The following is a 23,194-nucleotide window of genomic DNA, read 5'->3' as shown; positions in this document are numbered from 1 at the left end:
TAACTTTCCTCCCAGAGACGACTTGGTGTGGAAGCGCCGCTTAGAACACCAGCCAGGCCGTAACACTGATTAAAAAATAAAAGTTGAATTAAATTATCTCAATGGGAAACTAGACAATGCAGCTGCAAATTAGAGGCTTGCAGGGGGATAAACACATTCAGTGGTGCAGGAATGTAAAAATGTTGCAAATGCATGATTGAAATATGAGTCCCAGCTTTATTAAAATCTTCAAGCATCTGTTCAGCCACTGTAGGATAGAATCTATTATGACAATCATATGCAATGTGCCCATCGTGTACATTAACAGTGAAGTATGTAAGCTGCAATATGCTACATACTCCAAACAAATGGGGAGCAGCATTTCACAGTTAGACATGTGAAATTAATCTTTCAAAATCCTAAAGAATGTATTGCAAACTATGGCAGTAATGCCAAATGATGACAGTTTGGTGAACCATTTGACGTTCATGCAGTCCATCTACTTCTGGGTCCGTAAAATCTAGATTTGCAGTCATCAGTTATTAAAAACTACTAACTAACAGCAGGGCAAGAGTTGGCAAAGTTTGACCAAACTGCTGAAACTCTTTATATATCTAACTTATACAGAATTTGGTATGTTTTTCGGTACAGTTTATTGTCATTAGTTGTTTGCTTTATGGCAAACGTTAGATTACCTGTCTGAAAGAAAGCATTAAAGAGCTGTCTTCTGCATGGGAAAGCCATGCCAGTTTTTACTTTTTGCTTAATTTAAATCACTTATTTTCTTCGCTGCCAAACTGATTTTTCGTGGTGAGCGTGTGGCTGAAATTGTGACAAAGAGTTTCAGCCACCTTTGTGTTTATAGAGCCATGAACTAATTAACAAGCACTCCGGGCTGCTCTAATTTTTAGTCCTCTCTGGACTTTACAGTGACTCACTATTGCCTCTTGAGGTACAAGTGGTATTACAAGACAGGACTAATCTCGCCAAACACAATACAAAGTCTTTCATAGACTTTCTCTAGTTGCGTCTTTCTGTTTAACACGACTAGATTCAGCTCCTAAAAGCATATATTACTACAGTATTGTATTCCAATATTAACAATTTTCAAATAATATTACCCTAGTGCTTGTTGGATTGACAAACTTAAACTCTTAGCTGTGACATTGTGATGGTGTGACTTGGGGCCTGATTTAACAACCATCACGTAGAGTGTACTGTCAGTGTGAGTCTGGTGGTCGTTGCTTCCAGCCGCTGATCAACATGGCAGCAGTGTGCCGAGAGCGTTGGCCAGCTTCCACGTCACAGCTGCTGAGAGCCAGTCATCACAATTCACAGATTGTGCTTTTATACGGCTGAATTGCTGTGACAACGCAACCCTCATACACACGCACACACATATTGAAGAGGACAAAGATGCTTTCAAGGCAGCTTCTTTCACAGACTGTATTAATATTGTCGTGAAGTATTTGTTGCGCTGCCGTCCTGCTCCACTGCCCCCACAAATTACACAAATTATGAATTCCTCAAGAGGAGTTTCATTCAGGGTCAGAGGGTTCGGGATGACAAACTATTCAGTGAGTTATCTGGTTAGCTGACGTCTCTTTTTTTTTTTTGTGAACAATTTTTTATTGCTTTTAAAGACAGAACAAGTACAGCAGTCCGACAAAATCAAAAGGTACATTACAATCAAATTGAAAATAATAATAATAATAATAATAATGAAATAAATAGAAAAGAGAAAAAAGAAAAATAAGGAAAATTTTAAAAAAAAAAATAATAAAAAAAAGGAACCAGGCGACGACCCCCCACCCCCCCAACTTGGATCTCTATAAAACTCTTACAGGACATGAGAGACCATGTTCAAGTAATGCAAATAAAAATATTAATTACAGCAATTCCTTGATCTTATCTGCCATTATTTGCCATGCTAGAATAGTATCAGCTCCAGCACCGTGCATTCTTGCCACTGAAAGCTCCATATTTATTATGTCAATGCATGTGTTAATCCAATGGGGTTTGGTTAGCTGACGTCTCTTTAAATATATTCCTGGCTGGTATTCTAGCATAATACACGATTAACAGTTTACATTACACTGGCCTTATGGCAGCATATTAACCCATGGAAAAGTCCAGGCGTAGTCTTTTCCACAGGTTATGATACTAAACTGAGGTCAGTGTAAGGTAATGTTTTCCAGTGCAGTATTACAGTTATTACTCACTGCTTCTCCTTGCAGTAAAAAGCTTTTTTCTTCGTCCTCCCTCTGCTGCAGTTCCCCTCCATGTCTCCACTATAGCGGGCCTCACTGTGGAGTTATTTTTCTCACTTTTTTTTCTCCTGTGCGTGTGTTTTTTATTTTCCTTTGCTGCAGGAGAAGGAAGGCAGGCATCCTGCCCAGCCTGGAGGACCTGCTCTTCTACACCATTGCAGAAGGCCAGGAAAAAATCCCTGCACACAAATTCACCACAGTGAGTCCTCAGAAAAGGAAAGATCACTATTTTCCACAAGATTAACAAATGTGAAACAAAACAGGGGAAGTACTGTAAGATTTATAACAAGCAGACAAATGTGTGTGTGGAGATAATCTAGCAGGCTTGTCTGTGTCTCCATAGTTGAATTATGTTTAGACTCTTGAGGTGCCTCAGCTCACGGCTCGTAGATCTATTGATTTGTTGTAAGCCTGTCTTAATCATGATGTTCCTGCTCTCTACAGGCTCTTAAAGCCACAGGGCTTCGCACAGGAGACCCCCGTCTGAAAGAATGTATGGAGATGCTGAAGGTGACCTTGAAGACCACCTCTGATGGAGCACTGGACCGGCACCTCTTCAAAAAGTAGGCTTTTTAAAAAACATTTTACATTTCTTTTGCATAGTTTTCCAATTTTTGGATTACATACATTATACAGGGTTCATACTGGTGCTTGAAATCCTTGAAAAAGCTTGAATTTCAATGTTGTATTTTCAAGGTTTAAACAGTGCTTTGATTTTGGATAAAGTGCTTGTAAATGCTCGAAATTCTTACTGTATTTCTATTGCAATCTGACTATATCCATCTATAGACTATAGATAATCACATGTTCAATGTAAAAAAATAATGAGTAGCCTATCTGAAATGAAGACCGTTCCTCCTTAAAGTGTAAAACCATCGCTGTTGGTATGGTTCAGTGAAATCTCCCTCTTTTAGTATGTAAGTACTCATCTAAAACATGCAATTAAACAAGTGTAAGATACTGGAAAAGCTTGAAAATTTACATTGAAAGTCCTCGAAAAGTGCTTGAATTTGACCACTGCTAAAGTGTACAAATCCTGATTATAGGTGTCGGTTTTGCAAAGGCATAAAGACAAATTTAGATGCTTTTTTTTTATAATCTAGAAATATGTAGTCTGTTATAGCAATGAATTGTTATTTAAAGCCGGTGTCTCTTTAAGTAATACCCTGCTGGCTGGTTCACCCTATTATCAGCATCAATCTTTCATCAGAGTCTATCGTAGGAATCGTTGATGCTGGTCAGAGGCCTCTGCACTTCCCTGCAGCAGAAAAAAGGGTCACTGCACGTCATTAATCATTCATCACTCCTCACTTTATACGTCATCGGCATCTTGTCGAGGTTTTCATCCGGCTGGACTCATTCAAGAGCACGACTGCTGGAGGAAAAACAGGACACTTGAATAACTAATAAAACACATCATGAAAACACTACACAGCCAGCCTCAGGTCATAATAAATAAACAAATAAAAATATCAGTCCAAGTTAATTTTAGATAACAAGGATGTTTAGGACATGCATCAGAAAATATTTAATTTTATAAAGTCTATGATTAGGAACAAAAACCTTTTTAATTTGTAAAGAAAGCATCAATCATCTTAACATCTGCTAATGATATTAAACATCAGATTAAAATCACAATTATTCTGGTCAATACTGAGATCAGGTTTATTACTCATTGACTTTGGAAACATCATGCGTTTATTGGAAATCTTATTAACAATGAATTATCTTGAACTTTAAGTGTAGTTCAAATAAATATGTAAATAAATGTAAAAAAAAAAAAAAGGAAAGAGATAAATTAAACAATTATATGCTATACATATATTTATATTTAAATAAATAATGTAAAAACAATAAATACAAATACATTAGACCAAAATAAATCACATCAGTTATGTTGTGAGTACACAACCTGTTAAAAACAACACTTTGGTAAACTATATGCAGCATATTCCAGTCAAGACAAGACAACACAATAGCATTATTGTGAAACATAATACAGCATAATAATTGTTTTATCTTTCTTGTCTTGTCAGAAGCCAAAATCATAACTGAATAGCATTTGAGTTTAATTTAGTTTTCTGCTTCTTTATACAGTTGTGTGTGAGTGACACTGGAGATGAAAGAAGTGATATTTACGGCTCATAGAATGACCTTTCACGAACCCACAACAAAGGTCAAATCAGTTCTATTGTGAGTGTGTGGGAAAGTAATTAGTTGTTATAAAACAGCCTGACTCGTGTCTTTGTGTGTATTAAAAGGGCATTTTTGCACATCTAAGCGTGGATTTTTATCCTAAAAAAAAGAGCGGCAGTATTAATCAGATTGATATAGTAATCGAAGAACATTTTTAGCCCCACAACCTGCTGAACTCCCAGTAGCACTGCTGCTGTTCGCCCCCCCTCAGAGGAAACAATGCTGAAACAGAAGTGGGTGACAGCTTGGGTGAGAGCTGGGGCATATGAGAGCTCACCAGGGAGCTGAATCCTCAGCGCACAGACCCCAGCGCCGCCGCTCCTGGCTGGGATCCAGCACATCCGCTCCTCCCCGGGCTTATTTATAGAGCTCGGCCTCACAGAGGGAAGGGAAGCACGTGAGCGGGCGGTGGAGTGTGGCGTGTGTTTTCTCTGCAGGGATCCCATGCTACCGGGATTAGACGGGGGTTTGATGCAGTGAGATAGCTGAGCCACAAATCTCTCTGCCACCAGAGAGGCCCAGCTTCCACCACACCACCTTATTATGCAGAGTCGTGTGTTTACCGTCAAATAAAAGGATCAGGACAGAATCTAATCTAAGAATTTAAGATTGTACTGCAGATAATGTTCTGCTTTTTCATAGTTTATTCTCACCCAAAGCCAGTGGGAAACCATAAAAAATTTAGCTGCATTGAATGAACACAATGAACTGTGATAATCTAGAGTAGAGATGGAGTTTGGTTAAACAAAGACACATAAATCCTCCCAACATGCTCATCAAGAAGTCACCTGGAAGTAAAGGCACTGAAGCAGAAAAGCAAACAGGTCCCCTAATGACAACACAACTAATTATGTGATATTTGAATCCAGTAGCAGATGTGTCACAGTGGCAGCTGGTGTGTGAAGAGCTGGACCCACCAGCCAGAGAGATTTTTAACACTGAAGAGCCGAAGCTTCACATTAAACTATCAAACTAGTGAGACACCGTTTTGGTTGCACTGCAACACTGAACTTATCTAGACTTTACCCCGTAGACTGTATATAAATATAAATAATGGATGTAGTCACTGTGACTCTACATTGGTTGTTAGTGACCTGTCAATCAAAGGTAGCCACGCCCCAAATCATACGATCCTTTATCTTCTATTTTCTTCTAAATATGTCCGTTATTTGAACTATTAACATCAAATTGTCTTGAAGAAGATTTTTAACTAGTGATTGAGACCATAGTGTTGTCTTAAAAAAAATTCTGAGGTAATAAATCAAGTGAGAAGTTTTCTCATTTTGTATTGAGATAGATGGACCGAAATGCTTCTGCAGCCGCCGTCAGCACCCCCTGCTGGAATTGTCGGTAGAATGCAGCTTAAGGCACTTCCTGGTTTGCCTCCCTGCTCAGACCCGGAGGTTGCCGCCTGCTTTACTCAGAGCAGCTGTGTGAGGGCAAATCCGGACCATGTCTGAACCTGAGTTTTTGGATTTTATCAGGAGTTCATATGAGAAAACAGCTCTCTGCCCTCTTTTGTGATTAAAGGCCAACTATTGTCTTGTCTTTTGTCTCAGGTGTGTCCAGAGCAACATCGTTCTGCTCACCCAGGCCTTCAGGAAGAAGTTTGTCATCCCAGACTTCCAGTCCTTCTGCGCTCACATGGACGAGCTCTACGATAACGCCAAAAACATGTCTGGAGGGCAGGTGAGTGAGGGCTACAGCCTTCAATGTCACTATTTAGAATGATTGCATGCAATGTTACTATAGAAACAAGTGATAAACCTGACTTAAGCGGTGTGATGTCCTGCTGTAGGTGGCTGACTACATCCCCCAGCTGGCTCGCTTCAGCCCCGACCTGTGGGCCGTCTCCCTGTGCACTGTCGATGGACAGAGGTACGACTCAAAAGCTCATTTGTACCAGATACACTAGCTGATTTTTTTCTGTTTATTTTGAGTGACTTTTGTGAATATGAATTAACACATTAAAGCCCCAAAGTCACACAATACCACAAACAAACTTACCATTTGAGGCAGCAGTAGACCAGAAGCTCCTTTGTGCTGCAAGGTAAAATGGAGTTTGGTGGCTTTGAAGGAATATCTGGAAACCTTTCAGAATAGACTTTGTAGAAGTAATGTCACACCTAAAGCAGGTAAACTAAAAGTTTAAAGCATAACTGCATCTTTAAGGTGTAATATATCATTATTATTATTATATATTATAATAATATAATATGATATTATATATTATATACGGTATTATTATTATTATATACCGTCTAGTCACTATATCATTGTTGCCATCATATCATCAGTATAATTACCTTCATCTTGTCAACCATCCTACCAACTGATCTGCTTTTTTTAACTTCTTAAGTGTCCTTGTTCTATTCTGTGGTTTTTTCTATTGTTGTTTTTATTTATGCTACCTCAGTATTTTATTTTATTTTAGTCTATTGTATTTTATTTTTATTGTACTTGAATACCGGACTGCTGTGACAACCGAATTTCCCTTCGGGGATGAATAAAGTAATCTATCTATCTATCTATCTAAATCTTTTGCTCTATGTAAACAAATAACCCGTCCGTCTCTTTCTCAGGCACACTGTCGGCGACACCAAGGTCCCTTTCTGTCTGCAGTCGTGTGTGAAGCCGCTGAAATATGCCATCGCTGTTCACGACCACGGCACTGAATACGTGCACCGCTTCATCGGCAAAGAGCCCAGCGGTCTGCGATTCAATAAGCTCTTCCTGAACGAGGAAGGTGAGAAAAGGAACCGTGCCGTGCATCATGACTCAGACAGCTGTGGCTGAACTTTCTCCCGGGGCTCACATACTTACTGTAAGAGGATCCATCTTGAGGCCTGGTTGCCATGGAGCTGTAGTAAATTGTTAATGAGAGGTTGCAGCACCACGGCAGGGTAAAACAGAGTGGCCAGTGTGTAACAGAGAGTTATAATAACCTGGAAAAATGACAAGCTGCTGGCACGTGGCTCTGCAGAACGCAGCCAGGGCTGAGCAGCAGGAGGGGACAATGACACTCTGTTTGAAAGAGTCTCATTTATTTTATTCAGGCCATCCAATGTCCCGTAATCTTATATGAAATGTACTGAGGAGAGGAGGTTAGAGCATGCACGCATTAAAGATTTATTCTGTATGGCTATATGTCAACTATAATAAGAATCATTCATTTTAGCTGTGTTAATGCACATAGAAATAGATTTTAGATTTTGCAAGTTCAACATGTGTATCCAAAATACAGACACTTAAGGACAAAAATTAGTTTTTTGTTAAATAAAAAACAACAGCAGCAATCCCGAAACAAATAGGCATTTAAAGGGTTCAAATTCTGAAATTGAGTGAGTATTTGCTAGTCAGAGCTGATGTTGGTTAAAAAATGAATTCAATATACGTGGAAAAAAATAATTTAAAGGATTTTTATTGCTGTTTTAGAAAGGGGACATTTTTGGTTGTTTTTTATTTAATCAATCAAAAAAATAAAAATGCATCACATTTTCCCTACAAAATAATTCACATTTTGTTTGGGGTTTTTTTTATAACAGCAAACAGTTGCCTTATGTAAACAGACAGGCATTTAAAGGGTCAAATATCTGAAAATGAATTAATATTTGGTAGTAATGGTCAGGACTTTAGTTGGGGTTTTAGTTTTAACTAAAACTCTATATTTTTGTGAAGGCATAAGGGTTTAGCTTACATTTTCAAAGAAGAAGACTCAGAACCTGAAAAGGCCAAGATTGAAAACAAGTTCAACACTATTTAAATAAATATTATAAAACAAACCCAAAGCTTCAATCGTATCAGTAAACGTCTACAAATACCACAGCGCTCATATCTTCATCTTCTGTTTTAATCTCCAGTAAAGATTATTTATTCTGGCTGTATAAGGACGACGGACATACAAAAGAAATTTTGCCCATTGTACTTTTCTGTGTGTGAAAATGTTCAACTGTAGCTTGAATTGTTGGTTCTTCCGGTCAGCGGACACTTATATCAGTAGCAGACATCAGCTTCTGTGAAAAATAGTTTGTTTTCAAATGGAAGCTGGTGTGAGAAAGTTTCCAGGTTTCCTCTCTTTGTTGCTCTCTAACAGAGCAGATAATATTCCAGCTGTTTATTTTTAGATTTTTTTTTTTACATAAATATTGTCCTGGTCTGTTGCATGAAAAGATTAAAGCAGTATCACTGCACACTGAGTGCTTTAGTTTTGTGACTGTGTACCTACCTCATTACATTAATGTTCACTCAGTGGAATATTCCGGCATAAAAGTGTTTCCAAATGTCCCTTTTTTCATAGTTTTACTTAATATTTTTTTATGAATATGCAACTTCTTAATGCATTTGCATTCCAAGTTCTCCCCAAACCTTTAACACGATCAGATCTGTGTCTTTGCTGATACAATCCTTTATTTTCTCTCATACAGATAAACCGCACAACCCCATGGTTAATGCTGGCGCTATTGTCTGTACCTCTCTCATTAAGGTAAGCTGCATTTCCATACCCCATCATAAACAATAAAGTATGTTCATTTTGGAAACTGATGAGCTCAAATACATTATTTTGAGAATACCATACAAATAATTATAAAAATAAATCAATAATATGTACTTAAATAAATATATACACAAAATAAATCATTAATAAACTAATTTGAAATGCAAAAGAAAATGTAAGTAATAATAAAAATAAATAAAAGAGAACATTCAATAAAGAAAATAAATAGCATATTAATCTATTAATTGAGTCATTTATTATTATTATTATTTTAATTATGGCATCTTCTGTCCTCCAGAGTTAGTTTCAGAAATGCATAAAACCTCAAATTTGTCATTTTATATCTTCAGATTTAAGATTGTTAAGTAACTGCAGCTCAAAAGTCACAGAGAAGTTGTATGAAATAGAATTATAATCGTCTAGAGAACGTGCTTCCGCCAGATTACTGTATACGAAGAGATTAAGGTTATAGATAATCACGCTGAAAGGGGATTTGGTTAAAAGCAGCATCGCTCTCACATCCTGCACACACACACACACACACAGACAGTTTGCAGAGTGGGTGGAGATGGAGACCGGTCAGGTCAGCTCAGCCACATTACCAGCTTTAATCAGAAACTACCTGTTTCATTAAATATCCTCGTCTGGCCCTCAGACACAGGGAGCTGTGTTCACCTCTCTGTTAAACACACAAGAGCACCACCTGCTGATTTAAATTAAACTCACGGACCTGAGGATCATCAGGGTTTCCCAGTAGAATGAGAACAATTTAATTATTATAATGACTCTAAACCTGTCACTCTTCAGAAACAGAAACTAGAGATTCTTTTTCTGTGCTTCTTATCAAATGACACAGTCCACTGATCCGATCCAGTGACTCGCCAGTGTTAACCCTCTGAATCCCAAACAGCTTCAGGGCTTTTTTTTTTTGTAATGTAAGTCCTGTACCTCTGTGGAAGCAGCACAATCATGGCTAGAAGCAGCACAATATAACACATTTTTTATGCTTAAAATCATTACAAGAAGCTTATATTGTGATAATTTATTTTACAACATTTTTTTTATTTAACCTATATATTTTACATTCTTTCAAGTCTCCACAAGTATTAAGCAATGTTGGAAAAAATCGGTCTCCACATGCTATTTATATTAGACCATTTAATTATTGTAGGACCTCTTATCTTAGCTCTGCGTAAGCAGCCTGCAGTTCTGTCCAAGTTTCACAGAATTTTTCATATGTTGCTGTTTGCGCTGATTTTAAAGTTTTTTACAGGATCCGGTTAATGCAATCGCTTAATTTTTGGTGAAATTTTAAATCCGAAATGTAAAAAAAAAAAGAAGAAATGTAACATATTTTAAACTTCTAGTTACTTTTTCCCAATGGAACCTTTCATCACAGACGTTGACGATACACCAGTATAGCTGTTTTTATAGTTTTTATTTTAAAAATCACAATGACATTTTTGCATTTCTTTAAACTAAAACATGCTTTTCAAACCCACTAGCTCATCATGCTATAAAGAGGAAAAATGTAGAAAGGGAGGAGAATTTGATCAAAAATAGGAAGCCAATGGCAGGCTTTTCCTAACAGTCATCTGATGAGTCAGACTCATTTATTATCAATCCCTGATGATCCTCCTCAAATGCAAAGTACTTCCAAACTTGACTCAGCATTTTTCTTTGCAACCAGATGAGATGGAGATGTGGCTGCAGCTGCACTTGTCGCACATGACATAGTAAAATATCGACACCAGACACTTTGTTTGAAAACTTGAGTAGAAGCTTTAAATGTATAAACATGACATTTGGTGCCGCCCTAAGATCTGTTGATTTCTGCCAACCAATCCTTTAAATCCCAACCAATCACTTCCTGTTGTGTTATTCTGTAGATCATTGAATAATAAAACCAGGTTCTGTGCATGCGTCCCCCCCTCCTCTCTCTGAATCTAGATCTACACATCAAATACACATCATCATTTGCAATGTACCTTTTCAAGGCTCGTTGTGTGGTTTTATGTGTTGTTGCATATTTTACAGCATTAGGATCTTTGGGAAATTATGACCACTGCAACAGGTCAATGACGTTGGTAATTTTTCCTTTTTAATTATTTTTTCCCCTCTTTGGTCTGGATTTGTGACAAGCTTTTAGCCTTCACATGGCTGTTTTATGAATGTTTAAATGTGGCTTTTATACTTTTCACCTGCATTCTCCCAAACTGTTTATACGTCTAGATTATAAACAGTACAGCTCTGGCTGAATTCAAACACTGGTTTTATATCATACTCCATACTACTTTTTTTCTGTAGAGGAGGTTGTTTTTTTATTTTTATGCTTTTAATTCATGTCGGTGTTAGATTAAATTTTGTACAAATACATCCATTTCACTCTTTATTCTTCAGGCCAGAAAATCAGTTTTTGTCTGTCGGCCACAGTAGTAAATAAAACCCAAAACGTGGACTCACACTGCAAGCTACATGACAAGTCTGTAAACTGAGACTGATGAATGGACAGAATACAGTCTCACATGTTATCAACTTTATGTTTGAAGACTCTTGTCTGATAAAACCTGTTGCAGCACTGTTGTTCGCTGCATTATTGTTATTATTATAAGTGATTATGCATACATTTGTCATAGGATTATATACCTCAATATCAGAAATATTCCTGCTGATAAAATAATATTGATTTCTATCATATCGCCTAATTTAAAAGGGCTGATTCCTGACCACATGCTCCAAAAACAGAGGGTATAGATATATCTAATGCAGTGAATGCAGTGAATGCAGCTGATATTCTGCCTTTAAGAAGCAAAAAAATGTAAGTCAAGCAAATTATTGTTATTATTTCAGAAAACCAATAAAATTAGATGATGTCAGTGAAACAAAAAAAAAACAAGACCAGAAACCTGATGGTTGCTTTAAAAGGTTATCCGGTGATTTAGCACTTCACTGTAGTTGTTGGAATCACAAGACGGATAATAAAGGATTATCAAAATATAAAAAAAAATTCTGACTTTTAGTAAATTAAATTGCTTACAGAAACACCGGATTTTTTGTTTTCCATATTACAATAAGTATTACCTTACACAAGAAGATGTTAATAGCTGTTATCTACTTATATCTACTTATTTTAGTATTAATGCTAAAAAAAAAACCTCTAATAACTAATCTAGGTCACTCTGGTTCTGGAGATAATTATTTCCAATCTAATACCACAATAAAATTACCTGAGCAAAAAAATGATATGCAATAGATAAAATAATAAATATTTCGTACCATCATCCCAACATTTACTTTCATCCGCTATATTTCTGCATAATGCAACAACACGACTCTCCGAGTGAATTATTTCCGACACTACTTGAATGCAGCATGTAATGAAACTTGTGACTTGTTGATCATGTGGCTCACAGTGTGAATTCACCTTAAAGTAAACTAACACACCTGCCACGGCTTGGTACGATAAACACACCTGTACACTCACAGTATTCTGATCAATAGTGACACAGCTAACGTACATTAGTGGAGAACATTTTCACGCTGTAGTTAGTTTAGATTTAATAAAACAAGTTTAGTTCAACCATTTTTTTCAGTTCTTTTCCAAAAGCTGAGTGGATTAACGGTTTTTATTTCACCTCCTCCATCTCCAGCTAGTCTGCCACCTCTAATCTTAATTCATCTGATGTCATGACTGGATTGATTGGTCACATAACTGATGAGTTTAAAGGCCGTAGTGATGTAAACTTACACTGTTTTCCTGTCGTAGTTAAATGTGGATCATACATGATAGTGCTAATGTCATGACATGGGTCACTTTTAGTGTCAGTTTGATGTATTGGAGATACTATTTAAATGAATATGTTTAATACTGTGATTCTGTTTGTGTTTCAGCAAGGGGCAAGCAACGCTGAGAAATTTGATTATGTGAGTATTGGCATGTATTTTTGAGTGTCTTTTTTTCTTAATGTTGTGGTTATAGACGTGTTTCGGGAAAAGTCACCAAACCAATCACCAAACGGATGATTATTTTCATTATGGATTCACTTTCCTATTGATTTTTTATAATTGTTTCACCGTTTAGTCTATAAATATCGGTATAAATACCCATCAAAGGAAGCAAGTTTTGACAAATGTTTATAATTAATGGAATTTAAAATGAATGCAAATAGTGGATTGAAACAGTGAGAAATGGCAGATACAAAGTGCTTGATTTAGCTTTTATCCATCATTATTAAAGTAGCAAATTTCCCTTTTAATCCTCTGAACCCCAACAAGTCGTTTCAAGGCGTTTTTTGCTCTGTTAGATTTTACTCACTGTGGCCTTGGATTTACTGTAATATATTAAATATAAAAGTCCTGCAGCTCTATGGAATCAACACAATCATGACTAGAAATAGGAACAATTTAAGAATGTCTTTTGTGCAGAATAACAGTTATGACAGAAATTATTTTTTAAAAAGCAAGTTGAATATCTCTGCTGAAAAGTTTTTTTTATATGGAATTTATACACACAACATTTTTCCAAGTGCCCACAAGTGTCATGAATACTGGGGAGAAATGTGGTTCTCCACATGCTTTACATATTGAACTATTTGCATTTTTACAGCCTCTCCTGTCCTCTCCTCTCAGCTCTGTGTAAACAGATTGTCAGTGAATATTTGTCACATGAGAATCAGTCATGGCTTCACAGTGTCTCTGAGGAGCAGAATTTAATGTTTTTAACAGGATCTTGTTATTCCAAAAGTTTTATTTTATTATTTCTGTTTTAAATGGGACATGTAGAATAAAGTGATTTCAATGGAAATATCACAATTTTAAGCTTAATTTAGGCACTTTTTCTAACAGAAACTTTCGTAACTGATAATCCATTCAAGGAAGGAAGATAAAGCTTATTTTTGCAATTTCTTTCTTCGATAACTGGTGTATTTTGGCAATCCTTTAAAGAAAACATACTTTTAAATCAGAGGGTTGGTTAATAAAGGTGGCAGTATGCCAGTGTTGTGCTGCTCAAGCAAGCTTATTTTAATGAGGCTTATTAGTGCTTCATTTACAGTAAATCTGCTGCTCTGTTCTGCAGGTCATGAACTTCATGAACAAACTGGCAGGAAATGAGTATGTGGGCTTCAGCAACGCCACGTGAGTACAACAACACATCACAGGAACACAATGAAAATACTTTTATTTTCATAGATTTATCCTGTTTGTCAGATTAAGCGTGTAAATAAATAAATAAATAACAAAGAAGTCCCTGTGGTGTGACGGGCATCTCTGGAGAGAAAAAAAATCAGTTTGAGTTTTATATAACCTGAGCTGAGTCATGCTGTGTGAAGAACAAACCTCTTGGTCTGTCCCAGTTTCCAGTCGGAGCGAGAGTCCGGAGACAGAAACTTTGCCATCGGCTACTACCTGAAGGAGAAGAAGGTGAGGTCAAAGGTCATCTAGAAACCAGAGAGCTAGAAACCTCCTCACAGTGCAGTCACATAATTCACAATTATTGATGTTCTCTAGTAAACTGCACCTGTCTAAAGTAATTATCAGTTACTGTCATACATTGCAAACATACGTTCTATTACAACTTAAATCTATTGCTTCATTTTTTTCAATGTTAAAATGATACTCTGATATTTTCAACATCATTTTATAATTTTTCCTTTAAAATGCTGATTCTTTTTTCCACAGTTGAGCAGCAGATGTGGTTGTTGACAGTGTTTAAATGTTGACAATGTTGTTGTTCTTTTAGTGTTTTCCAGAGGGGACGGACATGACCTCCATCCTTGACTTCTACTTCCAGGTGAATGGAGATTAGAAAAAGGCGGAGAAACTTAAACTCTAATAAAAGTACAAAATGGTCCAATGACTTGGAGTACTTGATTGATTGGTTTTATTATATGGGAAGATCACAGGATAAATTCTGCTAATTTTCTGCTTCTATTTTCTTGTTAATGTGACAGTATAATCTTAAACAAAACAGCCTGATAGATAGATAGAAAAACTCTTCTTAAAGGCATAGTTGGGTTTTTTTGCAGCTGCAGCCCTCAGGACGTTTCCACTAACTTTGTTTCACTGTTATTTCCTGTTAGCCTATACTATTAGCCATCAAAAGTTGATAACAACCCCATCCAAAACTCAGGACCATTCTGTCTTAGAGGGTTAAAACCACAATTGCTTTGTTTATTTTATGGGAAGATCACAGGATAAATTACACACATTTATTGGACCTGGGGTATATTCTTTAACTAATGAACTTTATGAACATGCAACAAGAAGCTAAAGCTAAAGCTGCATGTTAGTGTCATCATGTTATAATCACTTATTTGACATAATTTAATTTGATTAAGGTGACAATTAGAATCTTAAAAAATGTTTTCTTAAAGGTATAGTTTAGATCTTTGGAGTCTGGAGTCAGATACATTGTTCAGGCCAGGCATACTTAATACTGAAATGTTAAATAGTTGTTTTTTTTACAAAAAAATTTTAATGCAAGAATGACTGTAGGTCACCAACAATGATGAATCAAATTCAAAGTGTTAATTGTAGGTAAATCACTGACTGTCGATATGTTCCTCATACAACTCTACTTTATAAAAAATATGAACTATCCCTTTAAAGATCCCTTTTTTATGCTGCATTATGAACCATTCAACAACCTGTGATCCTCCCTGTCAGTTGTGCTCCATCGAGGTGACCTGCGAGAGCGCCAGCGTCATGGCGGCCACTCTGGCCAACGGCGGCTTCTGTCCAATCACAGGCGAGCGCGTGCTGAGCCCCGAGTCGGTGCGAGACACTCTGAGTCTGATGCATTCCTGCGGCATGTACGACTTCTCCGGACAGTTCGCTTTCCACGTCAGTATCTCCTTCATCACACATTCGCTCCTCTGGGATCATAAGCATTTTGATCCAAGAACTGATTTTAAGACATTTTCCTTTTTCTTCTTCTTCTGTTTCAGGTGGGGCTGCCGGCTAAATCTGGTGTTGCCGGTGGGATTCTGCTGGTTGTTCCGAACGTGATGGGCATCATGTGTTGGTCTCCTCCGCTCGACAAGCTGGGGAACAGCGTCAGAGGCATTCAGTTCTGCACGGTAACATCTGCTCTAACTTCCTTATTTAAATGTTTTTGTTTTATGAATTTTGTCAAGTTATTTTTTAAATTCAAAGCTTCTACTAGCCCCAAAGCCCTAACGTGATCCATAGGATTAAAGGAGTCTTTTATTGATTAAATCAGCTTTTTTAAATGAATATAAATTGTCAGATTCATCTCCATAAGTATGTGTAGGTGTATAACTAACTAAGCTTACTTAGTTTGCTAACATTAGCTAACAATTAAAGTTGTTTTAATCACAAAAGGTAAACTGTGACGAATTATTTCCTGTAGCTAAGCACATGCAACTTTCAAAATAAGAGCAGTGTTAACAGAATCCACCACAGAATTTACAACAAGACTTTCAAAATAAGATGCCTTAAATAAAACATAAAATAACCTTTATTCCCCTTTTAAATAATTCATTAAAATATGCAATCATTAATATCAGTGTATATGATGGAATAGTGGCATTAGAATGTGCAAGAGGCCACCAAATTTGGGCTTTTATTGAAAAAAAGCCAGCTTTTTTTCCACACTGGCTACTCCATGCCCGAGTAGAAAGCCCGGTTGAGAGCAAGATTCTATAATACGGTATCTCCTGACTGTGAAAAATGTTATGTGAGGTGTTTGCTCTCATTTGGCTCTCAAAGTGCACAAGAATGATGCATTTTACTTGAATTCTAATAAAATCCTGTTGGAAACACTGAGACTGTATTGAAACTTTGAGAAAATGAAAAGTTGATCTACTCCATCGACCTCCTGCAGGTCAGACGCTCTCAGCCAGCCGAGGTAGAGACTTCATGATGTTTAAAAAGTCTTCATTCATGTTGTGTGTGTCTTCTTTCAGGACCTGGTTTCCCTCTTTAACTTCCACAACTATGATAACCTGAGACACTTTGCTAAGAAACTGGATCCTCGAAGGGAGGGAGGAGACCAGAGGGTGAGTCCCACAAACACAAACCTTCATCAGCCGCCAATATAAATAAGAAAATGACTCTATAAATAAACACAATGGACAATGAGAAAATAATACGTATAATAATATGCAGAAATAAATGAATACAATTAATATATAAATACACTTAAAAATGTATTTAAATACATGCAAAAATAAATGAATAAACTAACTAAAATGACAAAAATAAATCGAAAAAAGGGTAAAGTAAATAGAAAAAGTAAATAAATAGGTGAAATAATATAAATAAATAAGAAAATGAACAAGATCGTATTGATTTATTAATGGCTATAATCATTATTTTATATTTCTGGTTGATTAAATGGAATTGTAATGTATTTATCAAGTCAATATTTTTCAATATTTTTTGCTAGCTTCTCTTCCACTTCAAGTGTTAAAACTTGAGCTGTTGTGGTTTATTTTCAATCTATAATATAACTATTTAACAAGAAAACATCTTTCAGACTGTCTGCATCACTTCCTTCCACTCTGTGCTGCTCTGGCTCCTGCAGGCTGTGACCTTGTGTCTCATTTTAACCAACAGCACCACCTGGTGGAAAACTCCTGTCATCTCACCAACAAAAACTCGTCTCATTTTAGTCCCTCATTCCTAAATTATTCTAATTTTAATCTTTTCTTGTATGATCCTGAAATGTAACATCTGAAACTTAAATATGTGTCTCACTGGGAGTTTATAATGAATTTATTTTATAAATATCTGCCTGACAATGAATAAAGAAATTGTCGATTTATGGTTTTAAATGTGTGTTTCAGGTGAAGTCGGTGATAAATCTTCTGTTTGCTGCTTACACCGGAGACGTCTCGGCCCTGAGGAGGTAACCGACTCTTTTATCAACCACAACTACAAAAAACACATTGTGTCTTATATTATTTCATGCAAATGAAGTTTGAGTCAGTGTTTAAAGTCTGTGGGTTCCTGGTCCAGGTTTGCGTTGTCTTCCATGGACATGGAGCAGAGGGACTACGACTCCAGGACGGCCCTGCATGTGGCAGCTGCTGAAGGTAAAACACCAAGGAGGTCATTATTCGTTTGTTCATGACTTATTCTGATCAGTATGTTTGTGGAGCTCACACACGTGTGTGTGTGTGTGTGTGTGTGTGTGTGTGTGTGTGTGTGTGTGTGTGTGTGCGTGTGTGTGTGCACGTGTGTGTGTGTGTGTGTGTTTCAGGACACGGTGAAGTGGTTCGTTTCCTACTGGAGGCCTGTAAAGTCAACCCAGTTCCCAAAGACAGGTAATCATGTCTTTTTAAAACATATTTATGACGTACTACACTATGTTTTTTGTATGTTATTTATTTGTTAATGTATTTTTTCTTCATTTTTGTTTTGTTTGCTAGTTCTTATGGAATATTCAACTATGACTTTTTATTTAAATTTCTATTACGTAGTATGCCATTTATTTATTTTCACATACTATACTTTTACTTTTTATTTATACCACTATATTATAATTTTTTTGAAAATTTTATGACATAGTATACTATATATTTTTTTATGACTTTAATATATTTTTATGGCATATAATGAGGTTTTTGTTACATTTTGCTCACTCGTTTACACACTCGATTTTAATTCACTAATTTTTTACATTTTTATGACATAATACATTATGACACTATGAAACTATCCTAACTTTTCATGACATTTTAAAAAAACTATTATTATTTTATTTTATTTGTTTATTTTTAAATTTTTATGACGTACTACTTCTACTACAACTTTATATGAAATTGTTATGGCATAGCATACTTTTTTATGGCATACTTGTATTTTTTTTTTTTTTTTAACATTTTTAAGAAATATTCTTTATTAAGGATAATTAAGATTGAACAGAAATTTGGAAAAATGACTTTTTATGGCATACTATAGTATTTTATTCCATTTTAAAACTGTATTGTTTTGTGATTTTTTTTTATAGACTAAAATATTTAATTTAAATGTTTAAAAAAAAAAAAAAAAAAAGAACTAAGTGGGATTTCCCTCCAACGTGTGTGTGTGTGTGTATGTTGGCTGCAGGTGGGGGAACACACCGATGGACGAAGCGGTGCACTTTGGCCACCATGACGTGGTGACCATCCTCCGTGATTATCACAACAAGTACAACCCTCCCACCACGGAGGACAAGCAGAAGTCAGAGAAGAACCTGGACGGGATGCTCTGATGGAAAAAAAACACCTGAAGCAAAGAAGATCAATTAAAATGAACGGTTAGAAAAAAACTTCTTCAGTCTGGATGAGAAAAGTCAGGAAGGAAACTCTATTTAACTCACATAGGAAACAGTTAGGAACATTAAACTGTACAGTGAAACAAACCCCTTAGATGAAGCTTAAGAGTCTCCGTACACACAGGGAAACCACCATCCCTCCAAAGTAAAAGCTCCTCATCATGCTATTAGATGTTGTTGGTTTTTGTAATATATTGTCTGTAGTTTGAGTGGGGAATATATTGTTATTTAATTTCTCCTTTTGTATTTTGCCATCAGCTTTGTAGCTTCAAAGACAGACTATTTACTTTCAAATCCGCGGTTTTATTCTGAAAAGCTGAAAAACAGGAAGTAGCAGGCGTTTGTTCCCCTGATTCAAAACCTTAGTCACTTCATCATCACAGCGTGGTGGAATGTATCCTCCCAAAAAACACTTTGGTGTGTTTGTATGTGTGCGTGTGATATTTATTTATCTATTTAAGATAAAAGTGTACATTCATGTAGTGTGTGAGTGTGTGTGTGTATATTCTTGAGGAGAGGATAAATGAGTGTAAATACGTACAGGTGTATAGTTGTGATTCTGTAGTCCGACAGCTGGATTCAGCTCTGATCACGAGGTGCGTGAGGTAGATTTCACTAAAACTCTGGAAACTGTCAGTATTTCCGTTTTAAATATGAGATTTACATGAATATTGACATTTAAACTGTTAAATATTCAGCTTTTTGTTCAGCTATCTAATAGCTGGTTTTGTTTTTAACCCCTAAACAACTGTAGTTTTATTTTTTACCGTTATGCTGATTTATTTGATATTTATTTTTTGTAAAATAAGGAAAGCGAGTCAGCCAAAGTTCAGGATGTTTGTTGAAAGAGTTTCTAAATATCATATATGACACTGCCAGCGCTGACCGCAGCTTGAATTACTGTAAACAAAATTAGAATAAGTTTGTTTTATACTTTTGTTTTTGCACTCAACAATAGAAAAATACCTCAATCTAAACATTGTTCAAACCCACAAACCTCTGTTATAGATTATTAAATATATTTTAATTGATGCTCAAGACACCTAGAATGTTTCTTTTTGATTTAATAAAATAGAAATATGTAATGAATGAGTCTGGTATTAAAAACACAAAACTCAAAACTGTGCACTAGAGCTGCTGAATTGGTTTAAAATGAATCCAAAAGTGAATCAAATCAAAATTTTGTTTGCTCAGCCTCCAATTTAATCTTTAATTTCCACTTTAATGCTGATTGGTTGTTTCTTAGAGCAATGTGAGTAATTATAATAGTAAACTTTCTTGAAATAATGATGTAGTACCTTAAAAACAAGCTCTTTTAGTGTTTTTGGTCAAATAAATTACCAAAACAATCACAAAATAGCATAAGCATAAATACCAGTGTCAATGAACATGTATCAAAAAATCTTTCAAATATCTTATGGAGAGTTGATTGAAATATTTGGTTCATGTTTCTACATTTAGAAATCTTTTGCATCAGTGTGTTTTGTTTATTTATTTATGGCACAATTTCAATATTTCTATCCATTATTATGGTTTACTGATTTTAGTTTAGGTTATACAGATTTAGGGTTATGAAACACTGGCACAAAAACAGAAAAATACAACCACGCACATTCTGAAGTTAAAGTTTCTCTTATTTACTGAACTAAGACTGACTTAATTTCATCTTTGACTAAAAATTGCACCAAGAAAAACAGCCAGTAAAGCCCTCATCCAGTCCCCCAATAGTAGATACTTATTTGAAGATACTGACTCATTATTTTATGAATTAGTAATGACTTACTGTATCTTCTTTTTGGATCTGTCTTTTTTTCAATAGGACGGCCATTGAAAGAAAAAAAAAAATTTCTTTGTTGAGTGCACTGGTTCTTTTTATTTCATTCTGTATTTATTATCGAGTTGTCATTACATTTTCATTGTTATAAATCTAAACATGTTTTTCAAAACAAAGGCTTTTAGTGCAGGAAACGTGCTGACTCTGTAATGTATCACATGAATTATGATGGTTTGTATGTAAACACTCGTTCCTGCAGAGGACTCAGGAATCTGTCTCCACAGCAGATTTGAAACACTAAAAACAAAACTGAAGGAGCTTTATAACGCAGACAGATTGTTGTTTATTTTTAAACCCGTAATGTGCAGCAGAATCTGTTATACTTGAAAAGTTGTGCAGATGTGTCGTTTTTTCCAGAGGTGTTGTGCGTTTGTAGCGTGTTGAAAGTTTGGATGTTGTTTCTGTACAAACAAACTGAACCAGGCAATCAACATGTCTGCGATATTAACAATCCACACTCCAGATTCTGTTCAGATTTAGTGCATTTTTACTCCTCAGGCTGGGATCAGTTCATACGGTTTGATTGAAGCGGTTATTTAAAGTATTTTTGGTTCAAAATTGATTATACAAAGCACAAAACTATACCTAAAAACTGCAATATTTTGAGAAACAATTAGCAATACAAATGCAATGATTGTACGATCAAATTAGCAATATATATTATGATAAGAGCTGATCCCGACCTGCAGCCGTCGTAGATACGAAGTGATCTCTGTTTGCAGCGACTGAAGTATTCTGAATGTAACGTGTTTGGTGTCGTTCTGTTTCTTCTTCATGTATATTTGTGCTGCTGAGTGTCACAGGCAGTTCAGATGTTTATTCACAGATCAAACATTTAATAAAAGTTATGAAATTCAAACAGGTGTTTAATTTATTTTATTATATCATTATTGAATTTAGATATTTATTTATACCTATATTTGTACCCAGGATATGACAATTTTTGTGTTTACAAACTGTTCCTGTGCATGTGTTTTCTAAAATAAATTTAAAAAAAGATCTGTCCCTGAGACATCAGCTTTTGGAAAGTGTCGTCACAAATCAAATATTGTCTATTCTAAGACATAAAGAATAGAGGACCTTTATTTGTGACGTTAATTTCTCATTAAAAAGGCATAAAGAAAAGAGGATCTTTGATTTTTGACGTTTACTTCTCATTAAAAAGGCATAAAGAATAAACGATCTTTCTATCCTCAATGTCTCATTAAAAAGACATCTAAGAATAGAGGTTCTTTGATTTGTGACTTTTTTTCAAAGATCTTTGATTATATAAAAACGTCATAAATCAAAGATCCTCTATTAGATGTCTTTTTAATGAGAAATTGAGGCTGTCAGGCACATCATTTCAATTTTGATAAAAAAGTATATATATATATATATATGTAACAAAATGAGTGATATATTAAGCACACAGACACTCAAAAATTCTCAGCAGGTGTTTTTTATTGCTTAGATCACGTGAAAACCAAAGCGAATGACAGTGTCTTAAATAAAAAAGCTCAGGTGTGTTTTGTCTCCCTCTGCTGGTCATGAGAGAGAAAGCACTTAAAGCTCATTGGCTTCATTTACAAAGTGTGACATCTAAATATGGTGTTTTTCTGTTATCTAAAAAAATTACCAATATATATATCAACAGACTATAATAAGACCATTTAAGCATTTTCAGGCATTTTAAAATTTGACCACTTTTGACTTTTTTTTCTAAATTTAAAAAGACACTTTCTTACTTTGTTTTATTAAGATTGAAATGTGCCTGACAGCCTCAATTTCTCATTAAAAAGACATAAAGAATAGAGGATCTTTGATTTGTGACATTTTTTCAAAGATCTTTGATAATATATAAAACGTCACAAATCAAAGATCGTCTATTCTTTATATCCTCAATTTCTCATTAAAACATCTTAGAATAGAGGATCTTTGATTTGTGACATTTTTTCAAAGATCTTTGATAATATAAAAACTACAAATCAAAGATCGTCTATTCTAAGATGTCTTTTAATGAGAAATTGAGGCTGTCAGGCATATATACTTTATATATGTATATATTTCTATCATCTCTATGATGGATATAAACTGGAGGAAAACTGTGAAACAAACTTGTGAACGTTTTCAATCTAACAACCAAATGTTTAATATTT

At 35.5% G+C, this 23,194-nt stretch overlaps 1 protein-coding gene across 3 annotated transcripts in view; it reads left to right on the top strand.

The window, feature by feature from the left end:
• The window catches only part of LOC131962732 (glutaminase kidney isoform, mitochondrial-like), a 32,137-nt gene extending 10,222 nt beyond the window's left edge, over nt 1-21,915 (top strand). The window contains exons 2-18 of one of the 3 annotated variants that reach the window (XM_059327779.1): nt 2,358-2,448; nt 2,694-2,812; nt 6,005-6,134; nt 6,244-6,323; nt 7,028-7,191; nt 8,870-8,928; nt 12,832-12,864; nt 14,018-14,076; nt 14,295-14,361; nt 14,681-14,731; nt 15,607-15,783; nt 15,888-16,019; nt 16,869-16,961; nt 17,751-17,812; nt 17,923-17,999; nt 18,167-18,230; nt 19,015-21,915. In XM_059327779.1, coding sequence (XP_059183762.1) covers nt 2,358-2,448; nt 2,694-2,812; nt 6,005-6,134; nt 6,244-6,323; nt 7,028-7,191; nt 8,870-8,928; nt 12,832-12,864; nt 14,018-14,076; nt 14,295-14,361; nt 14,681-14,731; nt 15,607-15,783; nt 15,888-16,019; nt 16,869-16,961; nt 17,751-17,812; nt 17,923-17,999; nt 18,167-18,230; nt 19,015-19,159 — 1,603 coding nt within the window. In that variant the 3' untranslated portion in view covers nt 19,160-21,915. Of the gene's footprint in view, nt 1-2,351; nt 2,449-2,693; nt 2,813-6,004; nt 6,135-6,243; nt 6,324-7,027; nt 7,192-8,869; nt 8,929-9,182; nt 11,028-12,831; nt 12,865-14,017; nt 14,077-14,294; nt 14,362-14,680; nt 14,732-15,606; nt 15,784-15,887; nt 16,020-16,868; nt 16,962-17,750; nt 17,813-17,922; nt 18,000-18,166; nt 18,231-19,014 lie in introns of those variants that run through there. The other 2 variants (XM_059327778.1, XM_059327780.1) reach the window with 2 other exon arrangements.
• Nucleotides 21,916-23,194: the final 1,279 nt, after the last annotated feature.

This window comes from Centropristis striata, chromosome 24, assembly GCF_030273125.1.
Source record: "Centropristis striata isolate RG_2023a ecotype Rhode Island chromosome 24, C.striata_1.0, whole genome shotgun sequence".
Lineage (NCBI taxonomy): Eukaryota > Metazoa > Chordata > Actinopteri > Perciformes > Serranidae > Centropristis > Centropristis striata.
This window is presented reverse-complemented; position numbering and strand designations above follow the sequence as displayed.